The sequence below is a fragment of the Plutella xylostella genome, chromosome 4, assembly GCF_932276165.1.
Source record: "Plutella xylostella chromosome 4, ilPluXylo3.1, whole genome shotgun sequence".
In the NCBI taxonomy this organism is placed as follows: domain Eukaryota; kingdom Metazoa; phylum Arthropoda; class Insecta; order Lepidoptera; family Plutellidae; genus Plutella; species Plutella xylostella.
In genome coordinates, this window is record NC_063984.1 from 12,005,061 (window position 1) to 12,032,810 (window position 27,750).

The following is a 27,750-nucleotide window of genomic DNA, read 5'->3' on the forward strand; positions in this document are numbered from 1 at the left end:
AAAAAACCATGTGTGAAAAGGGTTTTTCTTAACCAGTTATGAAAGTGCACGAAAGGTCTTCGTGAAGGTTACGTCTTCTATGGTGTAACTACACCATTGAAAACCACACATTAATAGTTCCTGACGGGATCCGAACCTGGCTCTGCAAACGTTAATAACAATTAAGTACGTATAATATGTACTTATTTTTTTCTATTTTTACAGAGAGAAATCGAGTGCTTACGAAGAGAGATAAAAGATTTAGAGCGTGATCGAGAAAGCAAGGTGAGTTGCATATTATTTACAGATTATAAATACCTATATACTAATGTATGCCGAAAGGGCGTCACAGAAATCTTTATTCTGAACGACTTTTGATCTAAATGTAAGTACTAAAGTCAAGTATAATTTAAGTATATAGTAGGTAATATTGAATACCGGGATGAAACAAATAAGGCAAGATTCTCAAGATTGTTAAAAAAACATTTGTTAAGTAAAATCTAGATACCTATTGTCTGATGTTTAAACAAGTATCAAGTTAAATTTATTGTTAAGCACTAAGTTTAAAAAATACCTTAAAAATAGAATATAATATAATTAGTTTATTAAGAGTGAAGTCTGAATCCACAGACAAACCAGTAAACTCGTTTTGTGGGTCATTATTAATTGTACTGTGTTTTTTTATGTTTACTTAATAAATACATTGAAACAAAACAAAATCAAACCTATATATAAGTACTTACGATGAATATGTATTTTAATTTTCAGAACAGCTGTATTTGCGGAATCAAAAAGGAGAATACTCAGCTACGGGATCACAATGAGTCGATGAAGGTATGTGTTATTTGATTGTCATAGAACCTTTATTTTTAACTGAAGGCGATTTTTGTTTAAAGGGATAAAATGGGTGCTACCACTGTATAAAATACTAATTCAGAAAATTGACGCATCGTACTAACTTATTCCCGTTATACCTTTATTATAATATTTGATAAGTACTAGATCATACCACTAACCTAAGTGCTTACTGAAAAAACTCATTCACTTTCAGGCAGAAATGTGCACTTTGCGTCAACAGTTTGTGGATTTCGAAGAAGATATAAAGAAACAGGTCAGTCATGATATTCAACCTTAAACTTACACAATTAGTCCCTGTTGCATGGTGCCTTTATCTAAGTATATTCTCGTTTAACGCACGTCCCACTTTTCACATCGCCGTATTGAACATGAATCGTGATGTAGGGACGTCGATAAAGATGCTATACCATCAGGGCGGAATATAATATAATGGTAGGTATAATCAACAAATACCTAGGTATAATGGTAGGTTTTGTTCAACAGGCCCAATGTATTTGCAGCGTAAATTCTGAAAACAAACAGCTCAAAGATGAAAATAAACGATTGCAGGTAAATTATTGCACTATTTTTTATTCCATCCAAAGGTTGTCTGGTAGAGATTGCTATAAGAAATAAGGCCGCCTTTTTGTACTGTTGTTATTTTTAAGTTTTATTTTGTATTTTTCTGTTTTTAGGTGCAAATAAAGAGGATTGTATTGTATACTATTATGTTTTATAATGAACGATTATGTCTTACACATCATACAGAAGTAGGTCTATGAATATAATTACTTATGAGATCCATGTCTTTTGCAGGATGAAATAAGAGAAATGTGTGGAAAAGTGAAACATTTGGAAAACGACAACAAAAATCAGGTAAACTTAGGCCACGTTCAGATGACAAGCGCTCAACGCGCGTTTTGGTAACGCGCGTTTACAACTACATACATTTTATTCAGGCTGTACACATGCTAACGTGCGTCGCGCGGAATAAAATATATGTAGGTAGTTGTAAACGCGCGTTACCAAAACGCGCGTTGAGCGCTTGTCATCTGAACGTGGCCTTAATGTTAAATCAAAGTTAGAAATATAGCATAGGAAACAATGATGTAATCCCTACCACAGAATAATAACTAGTACCAGGTACAGAAGTCCATCTTCGCAATGGCCTGCAAAGAAATATGACTCCATCCCATAAGCAATAAGATCTAATTTAGATCGCGTTCCAGCCGCACACGTTTTTATTTACTTACCTACCAATTAATTTTTGAGGGAATATGCGCCTTATTTCACTGGACTACGGTGCATAATAAGTTATACGCATTGAAAAAGAAGCCACCTTAGGGTTGCCTCAGCACCACAGACTACAACGTTTACTAAGCAACGGACTGACTTTGTAAAAAGAATGTCATGTTTTAAAACAAAATTAATTAGAATTTAGAATACAAAGCTATTCCAAACTTTTTTTCTATTGGAAATAACCAGTAAAAACAATAACAATTTCATAGTTAAGATATTTTGAAGTACATAAAATATGTATGAATCTAAGTACCTAAAACATTTAATTTTGTGAAAACATGTTTTTTTTTGTTATAATTTATATTATGGATATAATTTATATTATGATACAGAACGTGTTAGTTTCGTTAAGCACTAATCCCACTCAGCGCACATTTTATAATCGATTCATTAATACATTTTGAAGGTAGTTGTGTCTGTAAATTTAATACTTTAACGAAAACAAAATTGGAATAGACTTTGTTCAACATGGAAAAAAAAGGGTTTGTAGTTCGGATTAATTTCATTTCAAATAAGGAACGTAGAAGAAATCAATAAAATACTTAGATTAGTTTTACCTGTCAGCATCTTTTGGTAATCTAAAAATAAATAAATTTGGATCACGATCCGTATTTAAGCAATTAAATAAGGCGCAGTATTTTTTTGCTGCTTTTTTTCTTTTTATGTCCATTTTTCTATTCATAAATTTTAATAAATACCTAAATACGACATTTATAAATTAGTACGAAGTAGGAACAAATAGCGCGCGCGTATATCGTCTTCCGCTTGCGGCAGCCGACTAGATTCGCCCCCTCGAGGCGGCAGGCGCCAGGCTGGCGCCTGCGCCGCCCACGCGCGGAGTGACACAGGCCTGTCCCTACTAACTACTGTATACTTTTTGCATTTCTAAGTTGGTTCCTATAAAGTCTAGTGAAGTAGGTATAATGGTACGTATACTGTACAGTCAGCTGCATAAGTGGCTGTACACTTTTGTACCTTGTCAAACTCACAAACTGCCTATTATAACATTGTCAGTTTGTTATGTAGTTAGTTTGACAAGGAACAAAAGGGTATAGCTACTTATGCAGCTGACCGTACTTGTAAGTAATGTCACTGATTGATTGACTGAAAATTCCACTCTGTATGTTTCAGGGTGAATGTGTTTGCCGCGTAAAATCAGAGAACAGACAACTGAAGGAAGAACTCAAAATGGTGCAAGTAAGTTGATATTTATGTGTACGAAGTTAAATATAAAATAATAGGTTTGAGTTTCTTATTTTCATTAATGTGTTTTTCAGAATGAGCTAGATGAAGAAAGGAGGAAACTCAACGCTAAAACCAAACAGGTACCTACTTAAGATTCATTTATTTGACTAATATAACATAAAGGAGTCTACACACCAAACCCGCCGACCCGCCGACACAGCCCGGCGGCTTGGTGTCGGCGACTTTGTTTCAAGAATCATGTCGGCGACTCGTACCCGCGCGTGCAAGTACTAAAAAAGTTGTACTGATTTCTTGCCGCCGACACTCACCGACACAGCCCCATGACACATGTTGGCGGGTTGGCGGGTTTGGGTCGCCGACACCAAGCCGCCGGGCTGTGTCGGCGGGTTTGGTGTGTAGACTCCTTAACATGGCATATGTTAAAAAGTCACGTTCTATTGTTCATTTATGTTTCAGATGGACTGCGCTTGTGGCCTGAAAAAAGAAAACGTTAAACTGAAAGAAGAAATGCAAATGATAAAAGTAGGATTTAATTTATCAGTTTTATCACACAACATCGCACTTTCTATGCGAGTTTTCAATTTCTATGGAAATAGTCTTACATTGATGTCGATTCTGAAGGCGGAAATTCTAATTTTAACGCTGTCAAAACCAATTTCTCTATTTAAAATTCGACTCTATGAGTGTTCACGTAAATGTCATTTTTTGCTAGCAAAATTTATAGTTTGACAGCGTTAAAATTAGAATTTCCGCCTTCAGAATAGCTACCATTGCCTAACTGAAAATAGTATGTAAATAAGTACCTAGTATACATTGTCGGTACACAGGTTATAATTATTAAATTATTTCAGATGGAGTTTCACGAGCTTCGGCAGCGGATACGAGACTTCGAGGAAGACCGAAGGAGACAGGTGAGGCGTTATCATCGACCACTGCTGAACTTGCATACACCTCTACCGAGGATTGCCTCAACACAGTCATGCCGATTTACATAGATTCATTTATAGGAATTGTCTGAGAGGTTATGTCGCGTGTAGCATGTTGCACAACGTTTCAATATATTATACAAACGTATGTTTTCAGGATGAATGTATTTGCTCAATAAAAGCGGAGAAAAAAACGCTGGCAGAACAAAATCAATGTTTCCAAGTACGTTTTAAATAATTATACCCAATATTAATGGGTAGGTAAACAAATTTACTTTGCATGTCTAACTCTTAGTACTACCCTCCACCAGTTTCGGTTGTATATTTCATAGTGTTTTCTTTTCTCACAATTTACAGAAAGAACTTGAAGAGCTGCAGAAAATGCCACGTGGTAGCTCCATACTGGTATGAACTCTCCCTCTATTTATCTAGTGTACACATAATGATGACATGATATTATGTCAATTTCATTGTAAATATAATTATGTCTAATGATTTCACAGCGCGACTGCATATGCGGGGTCAAGAAAGAGAACGTACAACTGAAACAATGCAACGAAGCGCTACAGGTATATAACTTTATTAATTTAACGAAATAGTCATTTTCTTTACTTATTCTAAGTGAGATTAAAAAATATTAGGTTAAGTAGTTAGAGTTATAGGTACTTAGTGATGGAAGTCTTTTGTTTATTATAAACAGAAAGAAATAGCTTCGCTTCACCAGAGTATGAAAGATTCTGGAGACATGAACGCGGAGCGTTGTCCGCGAAACCAGGTGATTTTCTATTTCTACCCTTTGCTTTCTTTTATAAATATTTTTTTTCCTAACCCAACCGAGCTTTAGACTTCTTTTAAGCTTGACGTTCAGCTAGGGTTTCTCACCGTAGTGAAATTACCTAGATACTCACGTTTGACTCATTGGCGGCCTATGGTGCGTCGGAATTTTTAAGGGTACCATTGATACGTCAGTCGGCGACGCTTCTTTCATGCAGCCCAAGATTGCAGTAATCTTAACCATTAATTTGCATTTTAAAGGCATCGTTGTGTTGTTTGCAGCAACACTCTCACCGCTTGGTGTCGGAGCGGCACCGCGAGCTGCGCGGCTGCCGGGGCTGCCTGCTGGACCAGCTTGATCACACCGCAGGTATCACCATCACGTAACTTCACAAAAACTTACAAGTTTGGAATTACTAATAGGTAAAATGCTTATTCGTTACCAGGCTCGCGTAAACTGCGTAGAGTGAGCGCAAACTGTGAACTGTCGGCATACCTACCTATACTGAATAGTGATAGGGTAGGGTAGTTTAAGGTAGGGTATGAAGTTCGCCGGGCCAGCAGAGCTATAGTGACAGATAAAAATACACTGTACTACCACAAACATCTTAAAACACTGAACACAAACATTTTAAAACGAAATTTGACCGATTTTGTAGGGATTTGACAGCGCTAAACACCTGTAAAATACTGTCCAAGTTTTGTGGTAAGGCCCACAATATTTGAATCTCCAGAAGTGCTGGAGGAGCGGTCCCGGCAGCTGGCGGCGGCGCGCACGCGGGTGCGGGACCAGGACAAGATCATCAAGGAGATAGGGAACAGCCGGACCTGCAAGCAGGGCATCACTGCGAAGGTCAGTCACACTATTTCCTATAGATATAGAGGAAGACCAAGAAAGACGTGGCTTGATTGTGTGAAGGAAAATATGAGAGAGTGTGGAGTGAATGAGGATATGACAGAGGAGTAAAATGGCGTGACATGACGCACAGAGCCTATATAGGAAGATGAAGAAGAAATGTATTATTTGCTGGCTAATAAAATAAATAAATTACAAATGTAAACTATGTACCTAACTTGTTTAAAAAATGTAGTAATATTTATATTATCGTAAAATTGGCCTAAATGTTTCAGCTGGAGTCTCTGTCGGAACTAAGGTCAGATAATCGAGACCTCGTCGATGAAAATATGAAGCTAGAGGTTGGTATATGTTCCTATAAAACTTTATGTGGTACCTACTTACCTAGATATATTCTAAAGTAATACCGACTTACCCCGTATTTTTCATCTGTTTTAGTTACCAATCTTCTCTTTCTGTGTTACAGAATGAAAACGCAGAGTTGAGAACCAGACTATGCAGATTGGAGGAAGCAATTGCGAATAAAAATATTCACATCACAGAAAATGACCACAATCCAAACGTAAATCAGGTATAATAGTTACATAAACTCAGAGAAGCTCCTGAAAAATACAATGGGTGTTTAAACTTCAGTTAATTTTGTTCTCTTATTGCCTTCTATCATATCATTCAAATTCGTGATTACAGACCAACTGCAAATGTGATTTGAGGTCAGCCAACTTGAGACTGCAGGAAGAAAACGCCAAATACGAGGTAAGTACACCCTTCTTCCCCCCCTCGTCTACCTTCGTCTTCATATGCTCATCCATCTTTGACTTCAGAACGTTACACAAATGTTCTGAGGTTTTGACTACTGCATGCACATCAACATACAGTGAAACTATAAAGTCCTGAAATTAAATGAGGGCACTGCTATCTTTCATGTAGCAACCCTATATAGCGAAACATAACTGACTTTGATACTTGAAATTTTGTCTGTTAACTTCCTACCTATTTAAGTATTTAAAAACAACTTACCATCCACAAAAAAGCTCTTATACAAGCTAGAAGGTGTTAATATGAGGGCTAATAGTGAAACCAATAAATATTTATTTAGACAACGTTATTACAACTGTATAAAAAAACTGGATCTGTTGACGAAGGGCACACATAGTAAAGACATCAATTTCTCTTTTTGGACGGTCAGTTCTGTTTCTTCCAGGAGTTAGAAATATTCCATATTTTGCCCTCTTTGGAACGCTGGTCCGATATAACTATAAAATAAAATAAAAAAATCTTTTTGAGTTACACAATGCCCCCCAAATTCTCACAATGTGAATTTAGTAAGTAAACAAACATCTGGGGGCACGGCAGTGCCCCCACCAAGTTGAGCCAAAAAGTGGCACGGCCGTACCATCCTTTTCTCGAAGCAATTCAGGCCATTTTCGACCCCCTGTAACTTCGATGTGGATAAAACTAGAAGACTGAATTTTCAATAACCACGCAGGCATTGTAAAGACACGGTATATTTCAAATTTCATTCAATTTGAACCAGTAGTTCAAGAATTATAACGGGTCAAAGTTTCTTAATTTTGTCACTCACTCACTCACCGATCATAAAAATTCTAAGGCACTTCTAGCAGACCTAGAAGCTTCAAATTTGGAATATAAGTAGTGTTTGGTGTATGAACCAAGGAAAAACTAAAATATTTGGGGGCACGGTAGTAAATAATTTAATTAACACGTGTTTCCATGCGATGGCCGAGTCAATATATTTTTATAAAACATTAAATATTTTTAAGATTGAGATGCGTGGGTGGATAAGACTTGGTATAATATGGATCTCACAACTTTTTACCGTAGAACAACTGAGTTACGAGACTTGGTTTTTTTTGACAAGTATTGTTTTTGATGGGATATAATCTTTAAGTATCAAAATGTTAAGGTTTGACTCAACTGAAACCAGATGAAACCTACAATCAGTGGTATGTAAACAATGTTCGACTTAGGCTCTAAACCTAGGTTTATCGATAAATGAAGCGTTGGTACTAATAAAAAATGAGTTATTACAATTTGTACAATGCTACATACTCGTCATAGATGCTGTACGGGCGTAAACATCCTCCAAATTCGACAAAATGTGTCCAAATTGATGTTCCGCTAAACATTGTATTAAAACTCGATAAATAACTTCACTAGCTTGACTACGAATATTTTTCTTCATCTTCCTAATTGCAACCAAGCGTAAATTGTTGCTTTTATCTAGATTATCCTTATAATTAATAAGAAAATTCAAAAAACAGCCAACCGCCTATTGACATAAACAATGGACAACATTTCAAAAAACTAAAGCTGCTATAAATCGAAAACCATTTCGAGATTTAGCTCTAAAGGCCACAAAAAAAATGTTTTTGTATTTTTTGGATGTATCATTTTCGAGAAAATCATAAAATAGTAAAAAAGTGCTGATGACGTCATGCATCAGGTGCGATGCATTTTAATGATCAAAGCATATAGATTTAAAAACAAAGTAACGGTCACTTTCATTTTTATTGACGTTGAAGTTTTATCGTGACGTTGTTGTTTATTTGGGTCATTTTCATAAATTCTGTTCTGTCACTTTCTGACATTTTTTTTTATCTATCATGTAAAATGGTTAGTAAGTATTAAGAGATGACCTCTATATAATATGTCCCAGAGCATGCCACCGCCTACACAGCTGAAAAAATGCTTCTGAAAAATGATTCTGCTTATTTTTTTACATGGTAAGTACTTTGTATAATCAGAAATATCAATGTCATTTGAAAATGACCCATTTGTTGGTTGGCATTGTAAACAAAGTTTAAATGTCACTTGTCAGTGTCATTTATGTTTTTCGAGACTAAGGCAATAGACAAAAATAAAAATTGAGCCTAATATGTGACGTCACTTCCGGTTTTAAAATAATTAACTTTAAAGTTAAAAATAACATGCAAAAATTTATGTATATACAAAATAAAAAAAATACGGGTCCTCTAATTTTTTATAAACTTTCCGAATAGCTAATAAAAATATAGGGTAAAGAAAATGAAATGTTGTCCATTGTTATGACTTTTATGTTTCTTTTCTAATGGTGCCAGGCTCCTGAAAATTTTAGTTCCTCAAACATTAATTTCAGGACTTTATAGTTTCACTGTAGATGATTTACCATGAAAAATATCCAATGTATTTTGAGGTAAGTATTAGTCCCTCCATCGCCAATAACGATTCCAAAGCAGCTCTTAATTATTTCCAGATTTAAAACATTTTGTATTAAATCGGTTTATTCTAATATAGAGGGTGTTGCTAACAGGGTATACTAAGCCGAAACCTACGTGTGCAGCATATTATTCTGATTTGACATTCTGATTTCATTTCACGCTTAGATAAATGTTGCATACGTAGGTTTCGGCTAGGTATATCCTTTTAGCAACATCCTGTACCTATAACTGTGTGTGTAGCTGGACAACTCGTCGCTGCGCTCGGCGCTGAGCCAGCTGGAGAGGACGGTGGCGGACTACGAGCAGCGGCTGTCCTGCCACCAGGAACAGGTGAGTTTGGGGCTGGGCTGGCAGTTGGTGGGACAGTGTGACGGTGACGCGACGTCGGCTGTTGTTATACGTTTAATCACTTGTTATGGGACATCTTTGAGTGTCACGTCAGGCTGTTTTTAACAGCATGCGGATTTCATCACGCACGCGGGATTGCGTGCAAATTCCACAGGATACTTGTATGAACGCGTGCGGGAAATCCCGTGTGTGATCAAATTCGTATGCTGTTAAAAACAGCCTCAGGTTCTTCGGCGCGTGCGACACATGTAACTGAATGTATAACAACACTGGGCGATACGCTGGCGTCGCGTCACTCAGTCTGTGTTTCTTTGAGACTAGTTAGGTACTTATAGGTAATAGTCACATATTTTTTGCTGACTACAAAAATATTTTCTTATTTTCAGGGAAGCATCACTTCAGCGGTAAGTTTTTAATAACCATTGAACCATTCTACCTACCTTTACCCACTAAAAGTCACAATGTTATGAAGATGATTCGTATAAATTGGAGTAGGAAGCTTGCGGCTGTTTGTTACATAAGTTGGAGTACAAAACAATATTGACAGGCCTACGATTAGACTAATATAGAGCAGACGTACGGACGGGCTCATGTCATGCTATCTACTCTTTCATATTATTATTTAAATATGCGAAATATTCAATTCAAACTGCTGATGCTGATAGTATAAAATGACATCTTATAACTAATAATACCGTCCGCAGATCCCACCACACTGGCTAGAGGGCGCAACGGTCCGGCGCATGCGGCCCGGCCTGTGCGGGCAGGACTTCCGCCCGCGCGCGCTCGTGGCATCCATGCCACTGGACCAGGTGTTGGCGAGTGATGACGTCACGCCGTGTGGTAGGGGGAGATATACCTTCGTGCAGAGCTTTAACGTGAGTTGTCAAAATGTACCTATACTTAATTGCGCTGGTACTGTCACCCGAGTTCCGTCCCAGTGGCTAGAGAGCGACACCATCTATCCCATCAAAATGAGTCTAAATAGCGATGTGGGATAAGTTTAGAAGTTAAGTAAGATAAGTAGCCTCGGCTTGTTGCGTTACCTTTGAATTGATGCGTTGTTGGTAGTCGCAGAGGTCTGCAACTCTGCCTCCGCCTTGTGGCTTGTACCTACATCAGCCGAAACATCAGCGACTGGTTAAACATACTACCTTTGTAACCTTAGACCCATTAGTGGACTCGGGGGGGGGGGGGGACTCAGCTGTAGCCATCAGTAGTCTGATATATGATGATGACGGGTGGTTGTGTGCTGCAGGTGTTCAGCGCGGACACGCACACGCGAGTGGAGGAGTCGCCGCAGAGCAGCGAGGAGGCACTGCCCGAGACATGGCCGGACCAGCCACACGACCGGGTATGATTTATCACGTAACTTAAATATTTTATCTTTATATATTTTGGAGAACAAGAGAGAAACAAGGAGGTCTTAATCAATATTCACCACTAAAACCGCCTTCATGACCATGCTGAAATTGCTGAAGCGTTTAGATTTCTCACAATGTTGCAATAAAGTACAAGGAGTTTATACTTTCACATAATATCTTGATGTGATGTTTTCCTTCACCAAGGAGCAAGGAGGTATCCATTAAACACTAGTTAAGGGCCGGTACAGGTGACGTGCCGCGCCAAATTTGGGTTTTCAATGCTCTTCACACAGCACACGCAGTGACACGCACACATGTAAGTTTGCACAGTGGGTCGATAAACTTTTACTCGCCAACTTTATTGACAATTATGTTCAAGTACATTTTGTGTGATTTTAGGGTAAGTATAATTTTTACTTACACTAGTAGGCACCAGGAAAGAGTAGAAATTAATAAGGCTGCCACTTTACTCCATACTCGGAACCCGATTAGCTTTCTCAAACAAATGTGGTACTTAGGTATTTACTTGTAGAAAGGTAACTACAAGTATTAAAGTGTAGATAATAAGTTTCGGACATCCTCCAGCCAAATGAACCCCGACGACAAAGACAAGTAAATACAGAGTGTCGCAAAAGGGCTATACTAAGCCGAAAGGGGATGATTCAAGGGGTCATTCTGAACAACTTTTGTTCTACGAGTTTTGCAAATTCGCGAAAAAAAATATTCGTTTTCCATGGTAAAAAGTCACGTGTCCAACAAAGTTTCTATGAAAAAGGTTTTTTTTTGTTAATTTCCAAAACTCGTAGAACAAAAGTTCAGAATGACTCACTGTCTTACTCCTTTTAATGTTTTTACCCGACTGCCGAAGGAGGAGGGTAATGTTTTTTGATTGTATGTATGTATGTTGGTCTGTTTCTTTGTTCCCTCTTGTAGCCTAAACGGCTTGATAGATTTGATGTATGACGTATTGTTAGAAGCGTATTGATGGCGCGATGGTTATGTGACGTTACATTAAAATGTACATAGCGCCCTCTAGTGGACATAACGTGATGATCGAAAAAACATAATTTCATCTATGTCATGTCAAATGAAAGGGCTTGATTTTCACATTACAAAAATATGCATATTGAAGGTATCTAGACACGCGGTAGCGTGTCAAGCCAAGTTCGAGAAACAGAACTGGCGAGCCGCACCGTGTGTAATATTACACGAACCATTTCGAGCTACTTTTGACCCCCTCATAAATCAAAAACTATTTCATATTAACGTATCAAATTTGGCTTATATATTGAGACTAGCGAGATACATATGTGTTCCAAATTTCACAAGCGTATCTCAAACGGTTATTAAGATATTAATGTCCAAAAATCCTCATTTTTAACATTGACTCATTCACGTATAGATCAAAACTCTTGTAGGCGTGAAAAATGAGGCTTTGAGATAAAGTCTATCTAGAAAGCTGTAAATGGATGGGATGGGATGGTACTGATATGATACGGTACGATACGGTACGATACGGTACGATACGGTACGATACGGTACGATACGGTACGATACGGTGAGACTGTATTTTTGATCCTTAACCTAATGTTCCTGCGTATTGTCATCACTTAGATCCATTCGCTATATTCCTGCTCCTCATCAGACCTTTACGAGACTATAATGTCACGAGAATATTGCCCACTATCTAATTTAATGTATTGAATATACTAGAAGAATTATGCTTCCTCAATTTCAAATCAAATTATGTTGGTGTCATAAAAGTTGAAAAAGTGCAATGACAACCAATGTGCAGTGATTTTGTATCTGTACACGATTAGATCGCGAGCTGTCAGTGCTGCCTAAACCGACGTGACCCTTCTTTGGAGGCCAGCGGCCGACTGAGTCAAACGTCACTTGTGTTTATGATTTTATAACACAGAAAGCCGCCATAGATATTTGTATGAAGATTTGAGGGAAAAAAATTGCTCAAGTTTGGGATTAATTTACACAAAATAAGTTTGTGTTTATTAAAAAAAACAAGGTATTTAGCGCCTAGTCCAAGCCTTTAACTTTATAATATGATAAAAATCATATGAAATTCTTGATAATTACGACACAGTTGTTACAATACGGGAGTGTGATTTACTGGTTTTTCGTGATATTCTGAATTTTATTTACAGTTATCCATAAGCATTTACTTAAATTCGAATCATTCAGCGCCTAGCTAGACTCTTCGGCTACCTGTGTGATTTTTTTCAAGGTTGTAGAGCATCGTTTACTACATAATTCTATGACAATGCCAACCCTCGATTCCCCCTTGCCGACCCTTAAATAGGTATATTATATTTGCTTTTATAAAATTGAAGAATGCTCTTTTATCGATAACGCTACTGAATATTTCAGGACGACTGTCTGTGCGAACTGAGGAAACTCAACGAGCGGCTCATTCAGGAAAACGCTCAGTATGAAGTAAGACTTTTTATACGTACAACGATTAACGTGTTTCAAAAATGGTATGTTATACTAAGCCGAAAGGGGGTGACTCAGGGGGCCATTCAGTAAGTATACCCTTTTTGAAACACCCTGTATGAATAGACTGAAGGCTCCGGGTATCCTAGCAGGTCGTTATTTTTTTAGATGAGAAGTAAATATTGCCATTATGAGTTTCCAAGTACTTTTATTTTATATCTCAAATTAAGTGTAGGTCTATTAACCTCTGAGACCTCATACGATGACATAATGTGGATAGAAAACCCACGACCGGGTTCAGAGTAAGTGAACTTTGCAGCTGCCTAAAACTGAAAGTTATGAAATTGGAGGTCTCTGGGTCTCTCTAGATAAAAATAGTGTTATTGACCGTGGACCGTCCGCAGGTGGACAACGCCGAGCTACACGTCACCGTCGCAGAACTAGAGAAACAACTACAGGATAATGTACAACTAGTAAGGTTTAATATTTCAAAAGATTTATTAAGTTTAGGTCTGTTATTTTGCGAAGGGCTTTGTGCAGATATCTTCATCTGCGTAGATTATACGTAGGTGCTTGTAGTATTATACTTATCGGTTATTTCAAGGTATGCTTAGTAGTTAAATTAAAAATTATGAAAAAAATCACCTTCATCAATTTTATTATAATGTTTCAGGCCAGTTGCAATTGTGAACTGAAGAAACTAAATGAAGAGCTGAAGGAAGAAAATATGAAATATAAAGTGAGTATTTGCATTTTTTTAATACTAAACTAAACTTAACTTATGTTTGAAATCTTATTACTTAAACCTTATCTATCTATAGAGTATCTTATGAGTTTATATTTTTAATTTTCATTATTAAATACAAGTTTAAGATAAAAATTATGTCTTAATATGAATATTTGATTGCAGGTTGAGAATGACGGCCTCAGGAAGCAGATGGCGGCGATGGAGGGGACGATATCCAACTACGAGGACCACGTCCAGGACCTACAACGCAACTATGAGGCGGAGAGAGAAGAGGTACTTGTATTTTAATGATATTATGATACATGGTGTTGTAACAATCGTGAAAATTTCTCAAAAGAGAATCAAGATTCATTTTCATTATGTAGTAAGTATCTTATTGAAATATTTAAACATTTTCTAAACAATTATTTAAATATCTCAGATAAAGAAAGAGACTATGGAGCTTGTAGAAGAAAACGCTAAGTTTGAAGTGAGTTTTACCATCATTTTTACATACGTTTTAATTGTAACTAAGTAATGAACAGCTTTAATCCCGCAGCCGCCTGAACTACGCATGTTCTAACTACTGTATCATCGAGGCTATTATTTTATATCTAACTATTACATATAGATATTTTTAATATTTTACCTTAACCCATTGTAACCTTTCATTTTACAAAAAAAACCTTTTATTTGTGCATTTAATAATGTCGTAAGAGTCGCCACTAATGTTGTCACGTTCGAGCCTAAATGCCTGTAAACTTAACATCTGAAGGGCTAGCACGTGGCGCAATGAAGACGTGACCAAAGTTGTTGAAAGTTACACTCGCTCTTGAGGCTGCGCGACGTGAGCGCGATGCAAGATTTTTTTCATGTCTTAATTGCACCCCATGCTATCCCTTCTGCATGCACTAACAGTGTGAGAAGGCGGCGCTGTGCGGAGAGGTGCGGCGTCTGGAGCAGTCGGTGGAAGCTCTGAAGCAGGAGTATGAACAGAAACTACTGCTCAAGCAGGAAGAGGTTTGTACCACATTTTGTAGTCACATATTTGAATCCCGTAAGAGTCCTATTACTCGTATGCACTAGCGGTTGCGTTTTGCAGGCACTTGAATTTAGAAGTCCTCTCTACTTTGAATCCGAAATCCATTCCACATCTTATGTATTTAACATATAGGTTTCCTGGCTGTGGTAAGTATGTCGTTAACTGGCCTGCCAGCGTTCAATAAGTAATTGAATGTACTATATTTATTTCAGTTGGAATGCTTGAGTGGAATCCAGGAGGCCAATGATCAGATTATCGAAGAAAACAAAACATATGCCGTAAGTATATTTGAGAACACGGTTGGATCTTCAACTAAAAAATAAAAATAAGATAACTCTTAATCTCTTATAACTCGTTTATCTACAAACCTAATTACTACATACCCCATCTTTCAGTAAGTATAAAGCTAACGTTAAAATAAAACATATAATTTTAGGAAACGATTCATAAATTAGAAGAGTCGATATCAAGAATGCGCAAAGAGTACGAGCTGAAGCTGAGGAAGCAGGGGGAGGAGGTACGCATATTGTTCAATTGTGCTACATTTATTTAACCTCTATCCATAGTAAAGTTTTATAGTTTGCAAAAAAAATACAATGAAATTTTTCTAGTGTAAAGTTTCATGTTATTCTCCGCTAGAGGCGCCACTTTGTATGCGAGCACAACGAAAACCTTTAGTTAACTATGACATAAGTAGTCTTATCGGCAGGGGATTTCATCTTATGTGTATTAAGTGCTGTATAGATTTTATTAGAGCCACATAATTTCAGTTGGAGTGCATGTGTGGGCTGAAAGAAGAAAACAAACAATTAATGGAAGACAATGCTAGATTAACTGTTAGTACCCTTATGAAATTATCCCTTAATTCCTGCAGCATTTACTATTATATCGTTATTGTACACCTTTAGGTACGGCCATATACTTAGATACCTACTTAGAAGTCACGTAATTGTTACGTAAATAAAATCAGATAAACTCCATCGGTACTAATGTCTAATGGCCTGCAGGCGGAGTTGTCTGAGCTGCAGGCGTCGATGGTTGCCTGGGAGAAAGACCTCGCGGGCCGGGACCAGCGCGTGAAGCAGCATGAAGACAGGATTAAGGCTTTGGAGGAACAGGTGAGAGGTTTATTTTATTGTTAAAGGAAATAGTTCTGCTTATGTAGGTATTAAAACAATTAATAAGACCTACTTTGCTAAATGTAAATAGAACGAGACAGAGAGAACATTCACTGCAAGACATGATAAAAGTTTCACGTCACGCCGTCACACGTATTTTACTCTATCCTATGTATTATTCCTAGCTTGGACATGCTGAGCATTTTTATAGCTCTGGACGGCAACTTTAGTGTTATTATTTGTTTTGTATTATTTTCTGTATTCTGATGTTATCAGCTTGTGTCTTTCTCATTTCTTTTAACTTTAATTCCACCGCCCTGTCCTCAGTTGTCATGCTGCAGAGAGAAGTACGCCTCACTCAGTGCAGAGTACGAGCAGTACCGGAGCGAGGCGGGCGCGGTGCAGGCGGAGCTGCAGGGGCTCAGGGACGAACTGGAGCTCACTGGTGGTAAGGACACCGTGAACCTACTTACTCTGTTTACTTGTAAAAGGGCTTATGTAGGTGTAAATACCACGGTTACGCGTACGACGAAACGTGACTGCGCGCATGTAAATGCAAATGCGACGTAAATCTTTTGTCATGTCTTGTCCTGTGCTTTCCGCCCAATTTAATGCATCTATTAAATATAAATTAGGCGCTATTTCTCACTAAATTAATAGTAAAACTTGAACTGAAGTCCTAAGTTCCACCCTTCAGAGCGGTTCCATACACAAGCTTACAGGGTTGAAATTGATTGTTATTATCTCAATGATGAATGATGATTTCAGATTTGACCAGCAAACAGACGGAAGAGGTGACTCGCCTAATGGACGCGTGTGCCTCACAGGAGCTCACTATACAGCGACTCACCCGACAACTCACGCAGAACAAGGTTACTATGTGAAACCTCTTACTTATATAGCGTCATCATCATCATCATCTCGCAACGTCCACTGCTTGCCTCCCCCAATGATTTCCACCTTGTTCGATTGGAGACAGCCCGTATTCAGTGCTTCCCGTCCCGCGGACTAACTCAGATAGATCATTTAATTTTGCTTCTTCTTTTTCCCTTATCGGTGTAGTTCTCGCCACCGTGGTCTGACACGAGTCAGTTACTTTTAAATTTGTTACTATAGCAATGTAATTTATAAGCATGTTATTTGCAGATTGAGTGCACGTGCGGCCTGAAGAAGGAGAATGTTTCACTGAAGCAGGATAATCACAAGTTAGAGGTAAGAAACATTTAGGTATCATTATGCAGGTTTGATCACAGGCACGGCACTTCTTTATTGTCTATAATGAACTTACTTTCCCTACCCTGGCCATTCCATCTCCAAAAATATCTACAAATGTAATCAAATCTCCTGGATTTCCTGAAATTTTGTTTATTTGTGGTAAAACCTTACAATGATTTCCTCAAAACACCCATGAAAATAACAACTCTTTAATAACAGAGTGAGTTGTCGGAGTTGCGAGGCGAGCTGGAGGCGCTGCGGAGCTCTCATGCGGAGACCTGCGCGCTGAAGGAAGCTGAGGTATTGTGTCTGTGTGTTGCTGTGTCATTTATGAACTGAGCCAAGGAACGCCACTCTGTTTAGTTCTGATGATGATGATGATGACTTATAGTATGCTATATACTTATGGTAGTATGGATCCCACCCGGTTTCGGAATTTAGCCCCTTGAGTTAGGGGCGAAAACCAATGAAATAATTAGAGTAGCCTTGGCCGTTCAAGGGCTATTATTTATCTATCTTAATATGTTTTACTGGCTACTCTTAAGTTTATCTTCACACCTTCATTTAGCCGTAACACTTACGTACGTTATTTAAAGAACTCTTTTAACCAGATAAGTACTATATATATCCCTCTCTACCCTCAGTTGGAGGAGTGTGCAGTCCGGCTGCTATCGGCGCAGCGCGCGGCGGCCCAGCGGGACCTGGAGGTACAAGAACTACACGGTACGCACCTTGCAACATAGTGATATAGTACTAAACTAAATAGAGGGAGGAGAGGGAGGGAGGATGAGATAATAATCGACCGCACATGTTCAAGTAAAGTGATAGTAGTACTTAAATACCTATCTATGGAAAGTTATGTTTTACCTAAGTTATATTAACTTTTAAATGACGTTTTCAGAGCTACTTCAAGAGAAAGACGAACAGATGGCATGTATTGTGAGGCAGTGCGAGCTGCAGCAGCGAGATGTCCAGGAGCAGGCGGCGCGGCGGCGGGGGGCGGCCGTCGACAAGTGTCAAGTCAGTTTAGTTTTAGTACCACTGACATAAAAGAGGTTTTATAAGTTTAACGTGTCTAAGAACACTCGGGCCTCGGGGTAACATTACCTATGAGTCTTATGGTTCTATGGACGTATATTAATCTATTATGAGATGACCCATCTTTCTTTCCCGTAAGGAGGTAATAGTAATGACAATTAGTTTTAGATAACCCTACCAAAGTAGGGATTTCAAAAATCATATAAGACTCATTTGAGTGTTCCCCTCCACGGAAATCTTTAGTAAAAGGCGAAAGATTTATACGTTTTGAAGGGAAACCAGAGTGACCACAGATTAGACAGCCTATGTACTATAGTACAGATAGGTATCTGCCATAGAACAGTCCGGTCGTTAGTGAGCTTGTACACCCCACCCTGGATGACAGATGTCAGTTTTAAGCCCTCACATTGAAATGATTGCATTATATACTCTTTGTTTTTTTTTTTTTTACGGTGGCCGCTAGATGGCTCTGTTTCAGTTTTTATTATACCCAGTAATAAAACAAAGCTGTAAATCTCCTGTAAATGAAACGAAAGTAGGTACAACTTATACAACAATTTATTATAAATAATATAACAAATGTTACTATCACTACATGAATAAGTGTTACAAAAGGAACAAAAATATATAACTTTTCTTTGTACAAGAGGGTACATAATTAACTTATCAATATTCTATACAATAATAAAATAAGCGTTGTGGTATTATTTTGTACAATAAGGTTAAAACAGTTAATAAAACAATGATTACATAGGTATATTAAAGATCCATAGTGCAATTTACCTAAATTAAATTTATTAATAGAGCAAGTACAAAAATACAGCTTTAAATTTAACTAAATATCGGTCACTTATGAATTAACAACTTAAGTAAACTAAAACAGTTTTAAAATAACTAAATTAATAGCACTTAAAATTAATTTACCACTTACAATGCACAAACAAAAATATACATCACCTAATTATAAAAAATACATTCTTCAGCGATTGCCAATATTTACCAAAATTTAATAAATACTTATGATTTGTGCTTGTACAAAAATAAAGCTTTAAAAACTGAATAAGTGCCTTTTACAATGAATTAACAACTTAAATATATTATATGTTATTCAAAATAGTAAGTAAACAAAAATACAGTTAAGACATTAACAAAGTCACTTAAAATTAATTTACAACTTCAAATTCATTAACATAATAACAGCTAATTAATCATTAACTTATTATAAAAAAAATACAATTCATGTTAAATAAGTGAATTAAAAATAATAACAATGTAAAATCTTATAAAATATATCAACTAACTAATACTGCTAGGCGATCTGAAACAAAAAATACGATTTAACAATGATTATAAAGTCAACCTACTTTTTAACTCTTAACGTAGTATATTTTTTAAATGCAATTTCTTGCATAGGGGTCATAGATGATGATGACATTTTGCCTAAAAATGACCCTTTCATAATTTTATTGATACAATTGCACCAATTGTGAATTTGAACTCGGCACACCAGACTGACAAACATATCTAGTAGTTCTCGACAATGCTGACTACATCCCAACCAGCTTACATCTGCTGATTTTAGAAATTCTACTTTAATATATTTTACTACACTCTTTTGGTGACTATGATATTCTAAATATTGATTAATGCAAGTTACTAATTTCCGGAACAAAATGATAAATTTAGTATTTGGATACTTTAAGTTTCTTCCCTTTAAAAGCCTACGCTCTCTTTGTGTAACCCAGTCATGTACATCAGTAATTTCGGTAGTCAACATTGTTTTTCGACAATCAGTGCAAGGTATCTTTTTAATAAGTTGGCGTGATACAAATCCGGCAGTGAAGGCAGAAGAGCGGACGTTCTGCGTCTCCTCGCGCGCCTGCTGCAGCAGCGACGGCGACGGAGATGCTCGCGGCTCACGGGAAGGGCCTGCAACAGGCAAACTAGCTGGAGCACCATGGACTTCGAACATTAATCCCTTATTAAAGATAGCCTCCCCCATATCCTCCTCGCAATTAGAGTTCGGAGAATGTGGGCCGAGGACATCAGTCACTAACAGAGACTTAAAGGAGCAGATGAACGAATAAGGGTCAGGATTAACATTCCTATAATTAAGTGCGCGTATTCGGCCAAAAAAATTCTCTAACGGGTCCTGATTTAAATTACGAGTGTAAAAAAAGCTTACACCCATATCTTTAAGCTCAACCCACAAATTTATAAAACTTTCTAATGTTGTTATCCAGTTTTTTACACTGGGTACCCTTTTTCGATCACCAACATTAGTATCTACATAGTATAGATCCTGCAAAACTCTAATACTCTCCTTCCAAAAGTCCAGATGTTTGCACTCTCCATTTATTTCTTTAACCGGTCCTCGCATCTTGCCGGGAGCCGAGCCACCACGGGACCTGTAATTTATCAAATTTTACTTACATATTTATTCTCGAAAATATTTGAAGTGTAGGTATTGTTCAGATAAATATCAAAACTATATCCATGTACATGATTCATGAAATTTTGACGCTCTACCTTACCTATGAATTTTTTCCACGTGGGCAAAGAGGAAAACACCATGAGGAAACTTGTAATTGGTATGATCATATATTTTTTATTCGCGCAAAATAATATTTGAAGTTAAAGCAATACAAAAGCAATGTTATGATATATTTTCGATATCTATAATAGTTTTAGCGATATAGGTTTTTAAATGTTTCCTGTTTCACAATGTCTGATAATGGCTACCTGTCGGTTAAAATACAAGCTATCACACTCTATCATTATTTTTTAGACAGTGACAGCATGTCTTTTAACCGATAGGTTAAAAGACAGGCCATTATCCAGACATTGTGAAACAGGCCCTTATTCCTATAGCATTTTTAATATTTATATAGGTATTTACCCGTTCACGCTGTCAAATACTCGATCAAAAAATAGGACTGCTTCCGCAGTATTCTTCATGGTTGAACTAACCAACGAACCATCTGCATGCGTGCCTGAGGGAAAAAATATAATTTAATTAGTATGCTATTAATCGTAACATATTAATAGCGCTCCTAAAGTAGCTCAGAGTGCTATGGAGACAGCTATGTTTGGGGTTTCTCTGATGGATCGTATCAGAAATGAGGTTATCCGTTAGAGGACTAAGGTTACCGATATAGCTGTCAAATATGCAATCTGAAGTCTGCTGGTCATATCTGCCGAAAAACCGATAACCGTTAGGGTATACGAGTTCTCGAGTGGAGACCAGGAACAGGCAAATGCAGCGTGGGACGCCCTCCTACCAGCTGGACCGACGACCTTAGGCGGGTAGCCGGTAGTGGCTGGATGCGGAAGGCCGGGGACAGAGTGTTTTGGCGCTCCTTGGGAGAGATCTATGTCCAGCAGTGGATTAGCTGACGATGATGATGACATTATGCCCTCTAAAGCATCCATCACAGCACTACCGAGGTGCATATAATGATACCTGATCTTCATACAGTGAAATTAGGGCCTCCCCGAAAATAACCCAATTTTCGTGGTCCATACGCTTGGCGGGCGCGTTGGAGAAATTACTTAACATTAATTATAAAATGATTTTTTAAACAAATATGTACCCCTGCCGGTCGAACTCAGAACCCTTGGCACATCGGTCAAAAGTTAGAAACCAATGCGCATCAGGTCGTCATCTCCGGCACGGGTCTCATTCCAATGAAGGAAGGGTTTAGGCCTAATGCACCACGCTGGCCTAGTGCGGGTTGGTGATTGTGCTGAGAGAGTTACCGGGTAAGTGGGCAACCAGATGTTTTCAAGCTGCCCAAAGGCCTTCTCTGACTAGGTTTAATGATCTGCCTATTATCTTACACTAATAATAACCATTTAGCACTAGAATAATATTTGAAAAATAGCCTATAGTAGAGAACAACACTTTTTATTGCAGATATTTGAACATTTTCATCGACGTGATGAAAATAACAAGTCTTTAGTAGTTTAATAAACGAAAATATACAAACCATAATTGGATGTAAACAAGAGCATTGCAGCGGTTCGCTCGCTGAGGACTTGTGTACAGTTTTTAACTTTCATTTTCCTTATTTTATCTGGGATGACATGTTCATCTGTTAATTTATGAAGCATTCTAATTTCTCCTACGTGGCAGTCATTTTTGTACACTTCGACAATGTCACTCCATCTAGCTATATTTCCTTTAAACATCATATCTTTTTTTAAAAAGTTATTCCGTATCCCTTTAATGAGGTGCGGAGGGTCGAAAATTATGTTCAGCGCATGACCATCAATCTCCACTTTGTTATCTGAAAAAGACATAGGATTTTTTATAGTTAAAGTGTAGGAACATCTCACACACAGCCATTCATCTAAACTAGGGAGAGACTGTAATATAGGTATCGAACAGCTGATATATCTAAACAGATACATGGGTACATATTAACTCCCAAGACCAGAGTATCTGACATTAAAACAAATTACCGGCCCGGTCTGTAATCGAACTTAGGACCTTCGGGATAGCAATCAGGGTCACTAACTACTACAGCAAAGTTTCAAAATCCCACTTTAAAACAGAGTTGTCGCTCACTCTCAATATTAACAATTATGGAATAAGAGAGGTTATTGCGAGTTAGTACCCTACATCTATATTCTTGCTAGATATTGTACACCCTTCATGTGGCATCGAGGCCGTAAGACACCTGTGTATAGTCATATTTTGGACAGTTAGGAATTCCAGGTACTTACTTGGGGGATCATTACGGAGCAATTGACATCTGCGAGTATCTGCTCGCATACTGTTCATGCAGGATTGAAACGTCGACCCTTGGTCGCATACTAGCGCTTTTGGAAGAAGTCCCGTTTGAGAGACAGCAGTTACTACTTCCTGCAATATTGGAAACATATTTATTTATAAATGGCAGTAATGTTTTTAAATATTACAACTTAAAGTTGTATCTTCATATCCCTGATTGTTACAATACATAATTTTAACAGGGCGGAAAGATTGAACGGGTTGGAGAGAAACTACCTTAAATGTTAATTTAACCTTGATGTCATTTAATTAAATTAAAATTAAATTTAATTAAAAATACTAAAGATTAAACTTCAAAATAAATAAGTAAGTACCTTTAAAATGTTTTTCAACTTAATAGTTGGAGTTGTTCCTTCACATAAATAATAAGCTATGGGCTGTCTCCATGAAGTGCATATACCTCGAACCATAAAAACAAGGGCATGATCGCATAGTTTCCTTTCCACTTCGGCACCAAAATTCACAAAACCGTCAATGCGATCTTCAGATTCTAAGAATGTCAAATGAGGTGTCAACGCCACTTCATCAAATACAATGGAACAGCACTTTTTTTTGTCATCCCAATTCCGAACTGACTCCTTTAGTTGTGTAAATATGTTTTCATTTATTCCCGGTGCAAGAGAAATATGATGAGTAAATTTTCTTAGAGTGCGCCTGCTAGGCAAGATAAATATCTTGTGCAGCAATTTATATCCTTTCGGACTTTGCTTTTGGAGTGATAGAGCCAAGAGTTTCTGTTCAGTTGTGAACCTCCGTCTTTTTATGTGTTTATTGGCGAGCGTGACCTGCATTTTAAGGAATGTCTTGGCTTGAGGAGTCAGTTTCTCTACAAGCTCAGAAAAAGATTTGTTCTGATTTAGTTTTTCAGCTTTTTCTATTCGCTCCTGGTATGACTGAACTATACGGCGACGGGATTTCAGTATAGTCGAGCATTTTTGGTACATTTTCTTGCATCTGGGGGTTAATTGTTGTACACTTTTTATAAGTCTTTTCCTTGCCGTCTTGGTTTCTGAAAAGTAGAAAATAAAATATTTTAGTATTTTACTTAAAATAATAAATACCTTTAGATAGTATTATTCGAACTAAGAACTAATAATAGGCGGATTTATAGCTAAAAAAAAAAACGATACCCTACCTGGACCTTAAATTGAAAGAGTATTTTTGATTAAATTGGGGAGTGTTTTTTTCTAATAAATAAATATAATACACTAACTTCTCCGCCAGCTTCGCTTCTGGGATAAAAAGTGCATAAAAACTTAAATCACTCTACGTCGTAGGCTTACCTAATGTCACATTGGACCTTCTTGAACAGCTAGGAGATATGACTTCCGGAATACGAACAGTACATTCTGCGGTCGTAATATCATCAGGAATGGTTCCTGAAACTGAAAACAGTGATTTTCAGAAGTAATAGAGTTAAATCTCTCTTTTGGGAAGAAATAAATTGTTCAATTCGACAGAAGTAGAATGTCGAATTCCAAATTTTAATGTAGGATTTTCGAAACAAAGCTCTTGGGCAAAACCTAGAATAGTTGCAGTTGAGTTGAATCAATAGTTTAATTATCAAATATGAAATTGGCAATACCTAAAAAAAAATGTAGTGAACTACTTACTGTCTGTTGCTGCGGATATGTTAAAATTATCTAACTCTCTCTGCGAGTTAGAACCACACGAGCCATTAGTGTCGTTACCATCTAAAATTAGAAATAGTTTTTTTAATTAAGATTATAATAATAGGTTTTTTCTAAAATGTCATCAAAATAATAGGTTTGTTCTATCTAACATAAGTCTTTTGCTAAAAACTATTGCTACAACTAATATTTTTTTTAAAATCTCGGATACTGATTTGACGGTTCATCAATGATTCAAATTCTGAACGGTTCATCAACAGCCGATTGTCCTGCCGATATGTCACCGAACGAACGATATTTCACCTGAACTTAGTATCCGAGATTAAAAAACAGGTTTCTAAAAGTTTCTAAGGTACTTTAGTTTTCTTTCAGTGCATATACTTTATATTATACTTGCTACTATTATAGTGTGACCATTACCGCTGTGCACTGCGGGGGACGTGCGGGGCGGGGCCGCCACGAGCGTGCCAGACGAAGTAGCCGATTTCTCCTACCGTCTCGCCGCGCGCATGCCTTAGGGCGGTAATGGTCATACTAACTATAATACTACACTACTGTATGCACTGCTTACTACAATAACTATCATACAATAATACATTCGATTGCACGGATTGCACCATACTTTGATTGTGTCTTTTAATCAAAATATTATTAAACAAGTACTCTACAGCTAAAATAAATGGTTAAATACGAAATTAATCATTTTTGCTAGTAAGTATTCCATTGTTTGTTATGTTTCATTTTAAAACCTAATTTTTAAATAAATTCTAATAAAAAGACACACTAAGATTGTTTACCTTTAGTGCCAAGTAAGGACAAATGGATTACACTAGAAATATATACATACACACAATAAAATAACAACTACTAGGTAATTATAATTAAAGTGAAGTACCAGTATTAAACTTCTTTTTTTTATTGGGTGGCAGTGCATATGAATGCTCAAGGTTCACTGTATTTAACACTTTTATAATGTCTTCCACTGTAATATAAACAATTACTTAACAAAAATTCAAATTAAGATAGGGTATGTCTTAGATAATAATTAGGTATAATGTAAGTAATAAATAGTATGTTACGAGTACATACGTTCTGATCCTGACAGATGTCTTTTGGTAGTTTCCAGAGGTGCATTGAGAGGTATTTTCTTTGCATAATCGTGATCCCATTTAGCATGCATGGAGTGGAAATCTATAAAATAAAATGTAAAACAATGATAATTATAATAATCATTCAATAGGAAACAAGATTCAACATAGTTTATAAAATCTGCAACTGCATTGGTGGTATGCTCTATAAAGAAATACTGGTAAATGTAGTATGTGACACCCTCAAGCCTGAAATTTTTACAAGTAGGGTATGATAATGAAGGAAGAATCATAGGAAGTGATGAATGAAGAGCTCCTTGAAAGTGAGTGGCATATGGGCAACTATTACATTAACCAAAACTTGAGTTTTTTTTTAATGTTGGCAGACTGATGCTGTGAGTCATTTTATTATTTTAACTAAACAATTTCACTCTAATTGACTCTATATTAGTAAGTAGGTTACTACTACTTACTTTCATATTTTGGCTTGCCAGATGAAATTTCCTCAGCTGTAAATAAAGATGGTACAGCCATGTAGTGCCTCCTTCCTCTTGTGAAACTTTTGGGTTCAAAATGCTTCAAACACACCTGAAATTTTCAATCATGTTAGACATAAGTATTACACATAAAAATTGATTGTATCCAAGGGTGATGTACCAACTGAATGTTAAATAAATGTATCCATGCCATCTAGAACACCCTGGGCAGTCAGTGACAACATATTATCTGACTGGCTAATCCTTTCACCCCGGGGACATGTGACACTAACACCAAAACCAGTATGAAATGTATCTTACTGATATACCTAAAAGATAAGGAGTGATGGTAGCTCAATCCGGTAAGCGCCCACTTCTCACACCAGAGATGTGGGTTCAAATCCAATAGGTATAGGTAGGTAAGTACCAATGAGTTCTTTGAATTTCAATACAATGTATAATCTTATGGCGAAGGAAAACACTGTGAGGAATCCTGTATAAATATGTCTAGATTGTGTACCCTAAGTACATTGTAGTCATTCAAAGACGGCTATATAGTACAAATATTCAGCGAAAAGCGGGTGGCTCGCTTTCGAGTCACCTCTGACTACACCTTTGGGGACTACAGTCATCAGCATATTGTGTAAGTATGAATATACATTATATATTGTATAAGATAAGTAGATAATAAGCCTCATGTGTTATATTAGGTACTGATAAGAATGCAAACTTACAACTTTTTCCCTGAGACGATATCTAGGTAGGCCCATCAACCCGGAACAATATGGTTTGAGAGTGTCCAACCAAACATCTGAAACTCGAGGGTCATGCGGCCACCGGGAGGTTTTAGATCCCACATCAGATTTGCAGCCATCTACGACGCACTTGCGAATCCGAATCATGTCAGACAGCTGAAAGACAATCAAAGATAAGAATCAAGAATACATACAAAGGTTACTTAAACTTATGAAAAGGGTATTGTCTACTTGGTGATAACTTACGGAAAAGTGGAAATTATTGGAGGTGTAAGACTGGTCACAAGGCTGATGATGGCTGAGGGAAGACGCAGGTCACAAACGTGTAAACAAATCCGATAGGGAGGGTGCACCAATATTAAACTCACTTGTTACCACTTACTTATTTATTACTTTTACAACACTTTAACCTGATCATTCCACAATTAATAAGAAATAATAAAATAATTGTTTTGCTCAGCGCAAAACAACAACAAACGCCTAGCTAAAGATGGCGGATCCCGGAAGTAACTTCCTCTATTTTTAATCACAGACAAACCATAGACAATGGGCGATCACAGAACAGATGTCATTCCCAGATCTCAGAATAATAGTGTAAGACCAAATT

At 37.2% G+C, this 27,750-nt stretch overlaps 2 protein-coding genes, 1 long non-coding RNA gene and 1 other non-coding gene across 7 annotated transcripts; 2 read left to right on the top strand and 2 right to left on the bottom strand.

The window, feature by feature from the left end:
* The first annotated feature begins 3,395 nt into the window (after positions 1 to 3,395).
* Positions 3,396 to 16,375, top strand: LOC105394315 (cytadherence high molecular weight protein 2-like). The gene is made up of 27 exons (XM_048628045.1): positions 3,396 to 3,440; positions 3,778 to 3,843; positions 4,173 to 4,232; positions 4,405 to 4,470; positions 4,605 to 4,652; positions 4,751 to 4,816; positions 4,948 to 5,022; positions 5,304 to 5,391; positions 5,756 to 5,874; positions 6,153 to 6,218; positions 6,344 to 6,448; positions 6,565 to 6,630; positions 9,336 to 9,425; positions 9,830 to 9,847; positions 10,148 to 10,321; positions 10,702 to 10,797; positions 13,193 to 13,258; positions 13,663 to 13,731; positions 13,932 to 13,997; positions 14,169 to 14,279; positions 14,428 to 14,475; positions 14,904 to 15,005; positions 15,240 to 15,305; positions 15,464 to 15,544; positions 15,798 to 15,863; positions 16,035 to 16,145; positions 16,331 to 16,375. The coding sequence occupies exons 2-27, from the start codon at positions 3,778 to 3,780 to the stop codon at positions 16,373 to 16,375; spliced, it is 2,034 nt and encodes a 677-aa protein (XP_048484002.1). The 5' UTR covers positions 3,396 to 3,440.
* A 94-nt stretch (positions 16,376 to 16,469) lies between these two features.
* Positions 16,470 to 17,634, top strand: LOC125491139. Its single transcript, XR_007268148.1, has 4 exons — positions 16,470 to 16,593; positions 16,914 to 17,017; positions 17,292 to 17,357; positions 17,580 to 17,634. It is a non-coding gene; the product is annotated as an uncharacterized LOC125491139 (long non-coding RNA).
* Positions 17,635 to 18,568: 934 nt separating this feature from the next.
* Positions 18,569 to 18,685, bottom strand: LOC119694620. The gene has a single exon (XR_005254935.2). It is a non-coding gene; the product is annotated as a U5 spliceosomal RNA (small nuclear RNA).
* Positions 18,686 to 18,938: 253 nt separating this feature from the next.
* LOC119693155 lies at positions 18,939 to 27,467 on the bottom strand. 4 transcript variants are annotated; one of them, XM_048628927.1, is made up of 12 exons: positions 27,390 to 27,467; positions 27,123 to 27,299; positions 26,386 to 26,500; positions 25,914 to 26,015; positions 25,720 to 25,806; positions 24,807 to 24,887; positions 24,477 to 24,572; positions 23,508 to 24,202; positions 23,127 to 23,265; positions 22,388 to 22,687; positions 21,298 to 21,391; positions 18,939 to 20,806 (listed from the first exon to the last, which is right to left on the bottom strand). In XM_048628927.1, exons 2-12 carry the CDS (start codon positions 27,288 to 27,290, stop codon positions 19,759 to 19,761), a joined length of 2,925 nt encoding a protein of 974 aa, XP_048484884.1. In that variant the 5' UTR covers positions 27,291 to 27,299; positions 27,390 to 27,467; the 3' UTR covers positions 18,939 to 19,758. The 4 variants fall into 4 exon arrangements, with proteins under 4 accessions (XP_048484884.1, XP_048484879.1, XP_048484892.1 ...); XM_048628922.1 differs by having other exon boundaries at positions 24,477 to 24,578; XM_048628935.1 differs by lacking the exon at positions 25,720 to 25,806.
* Positions 27,468 to 27,750: the final 283 nt, after the last annotated feature.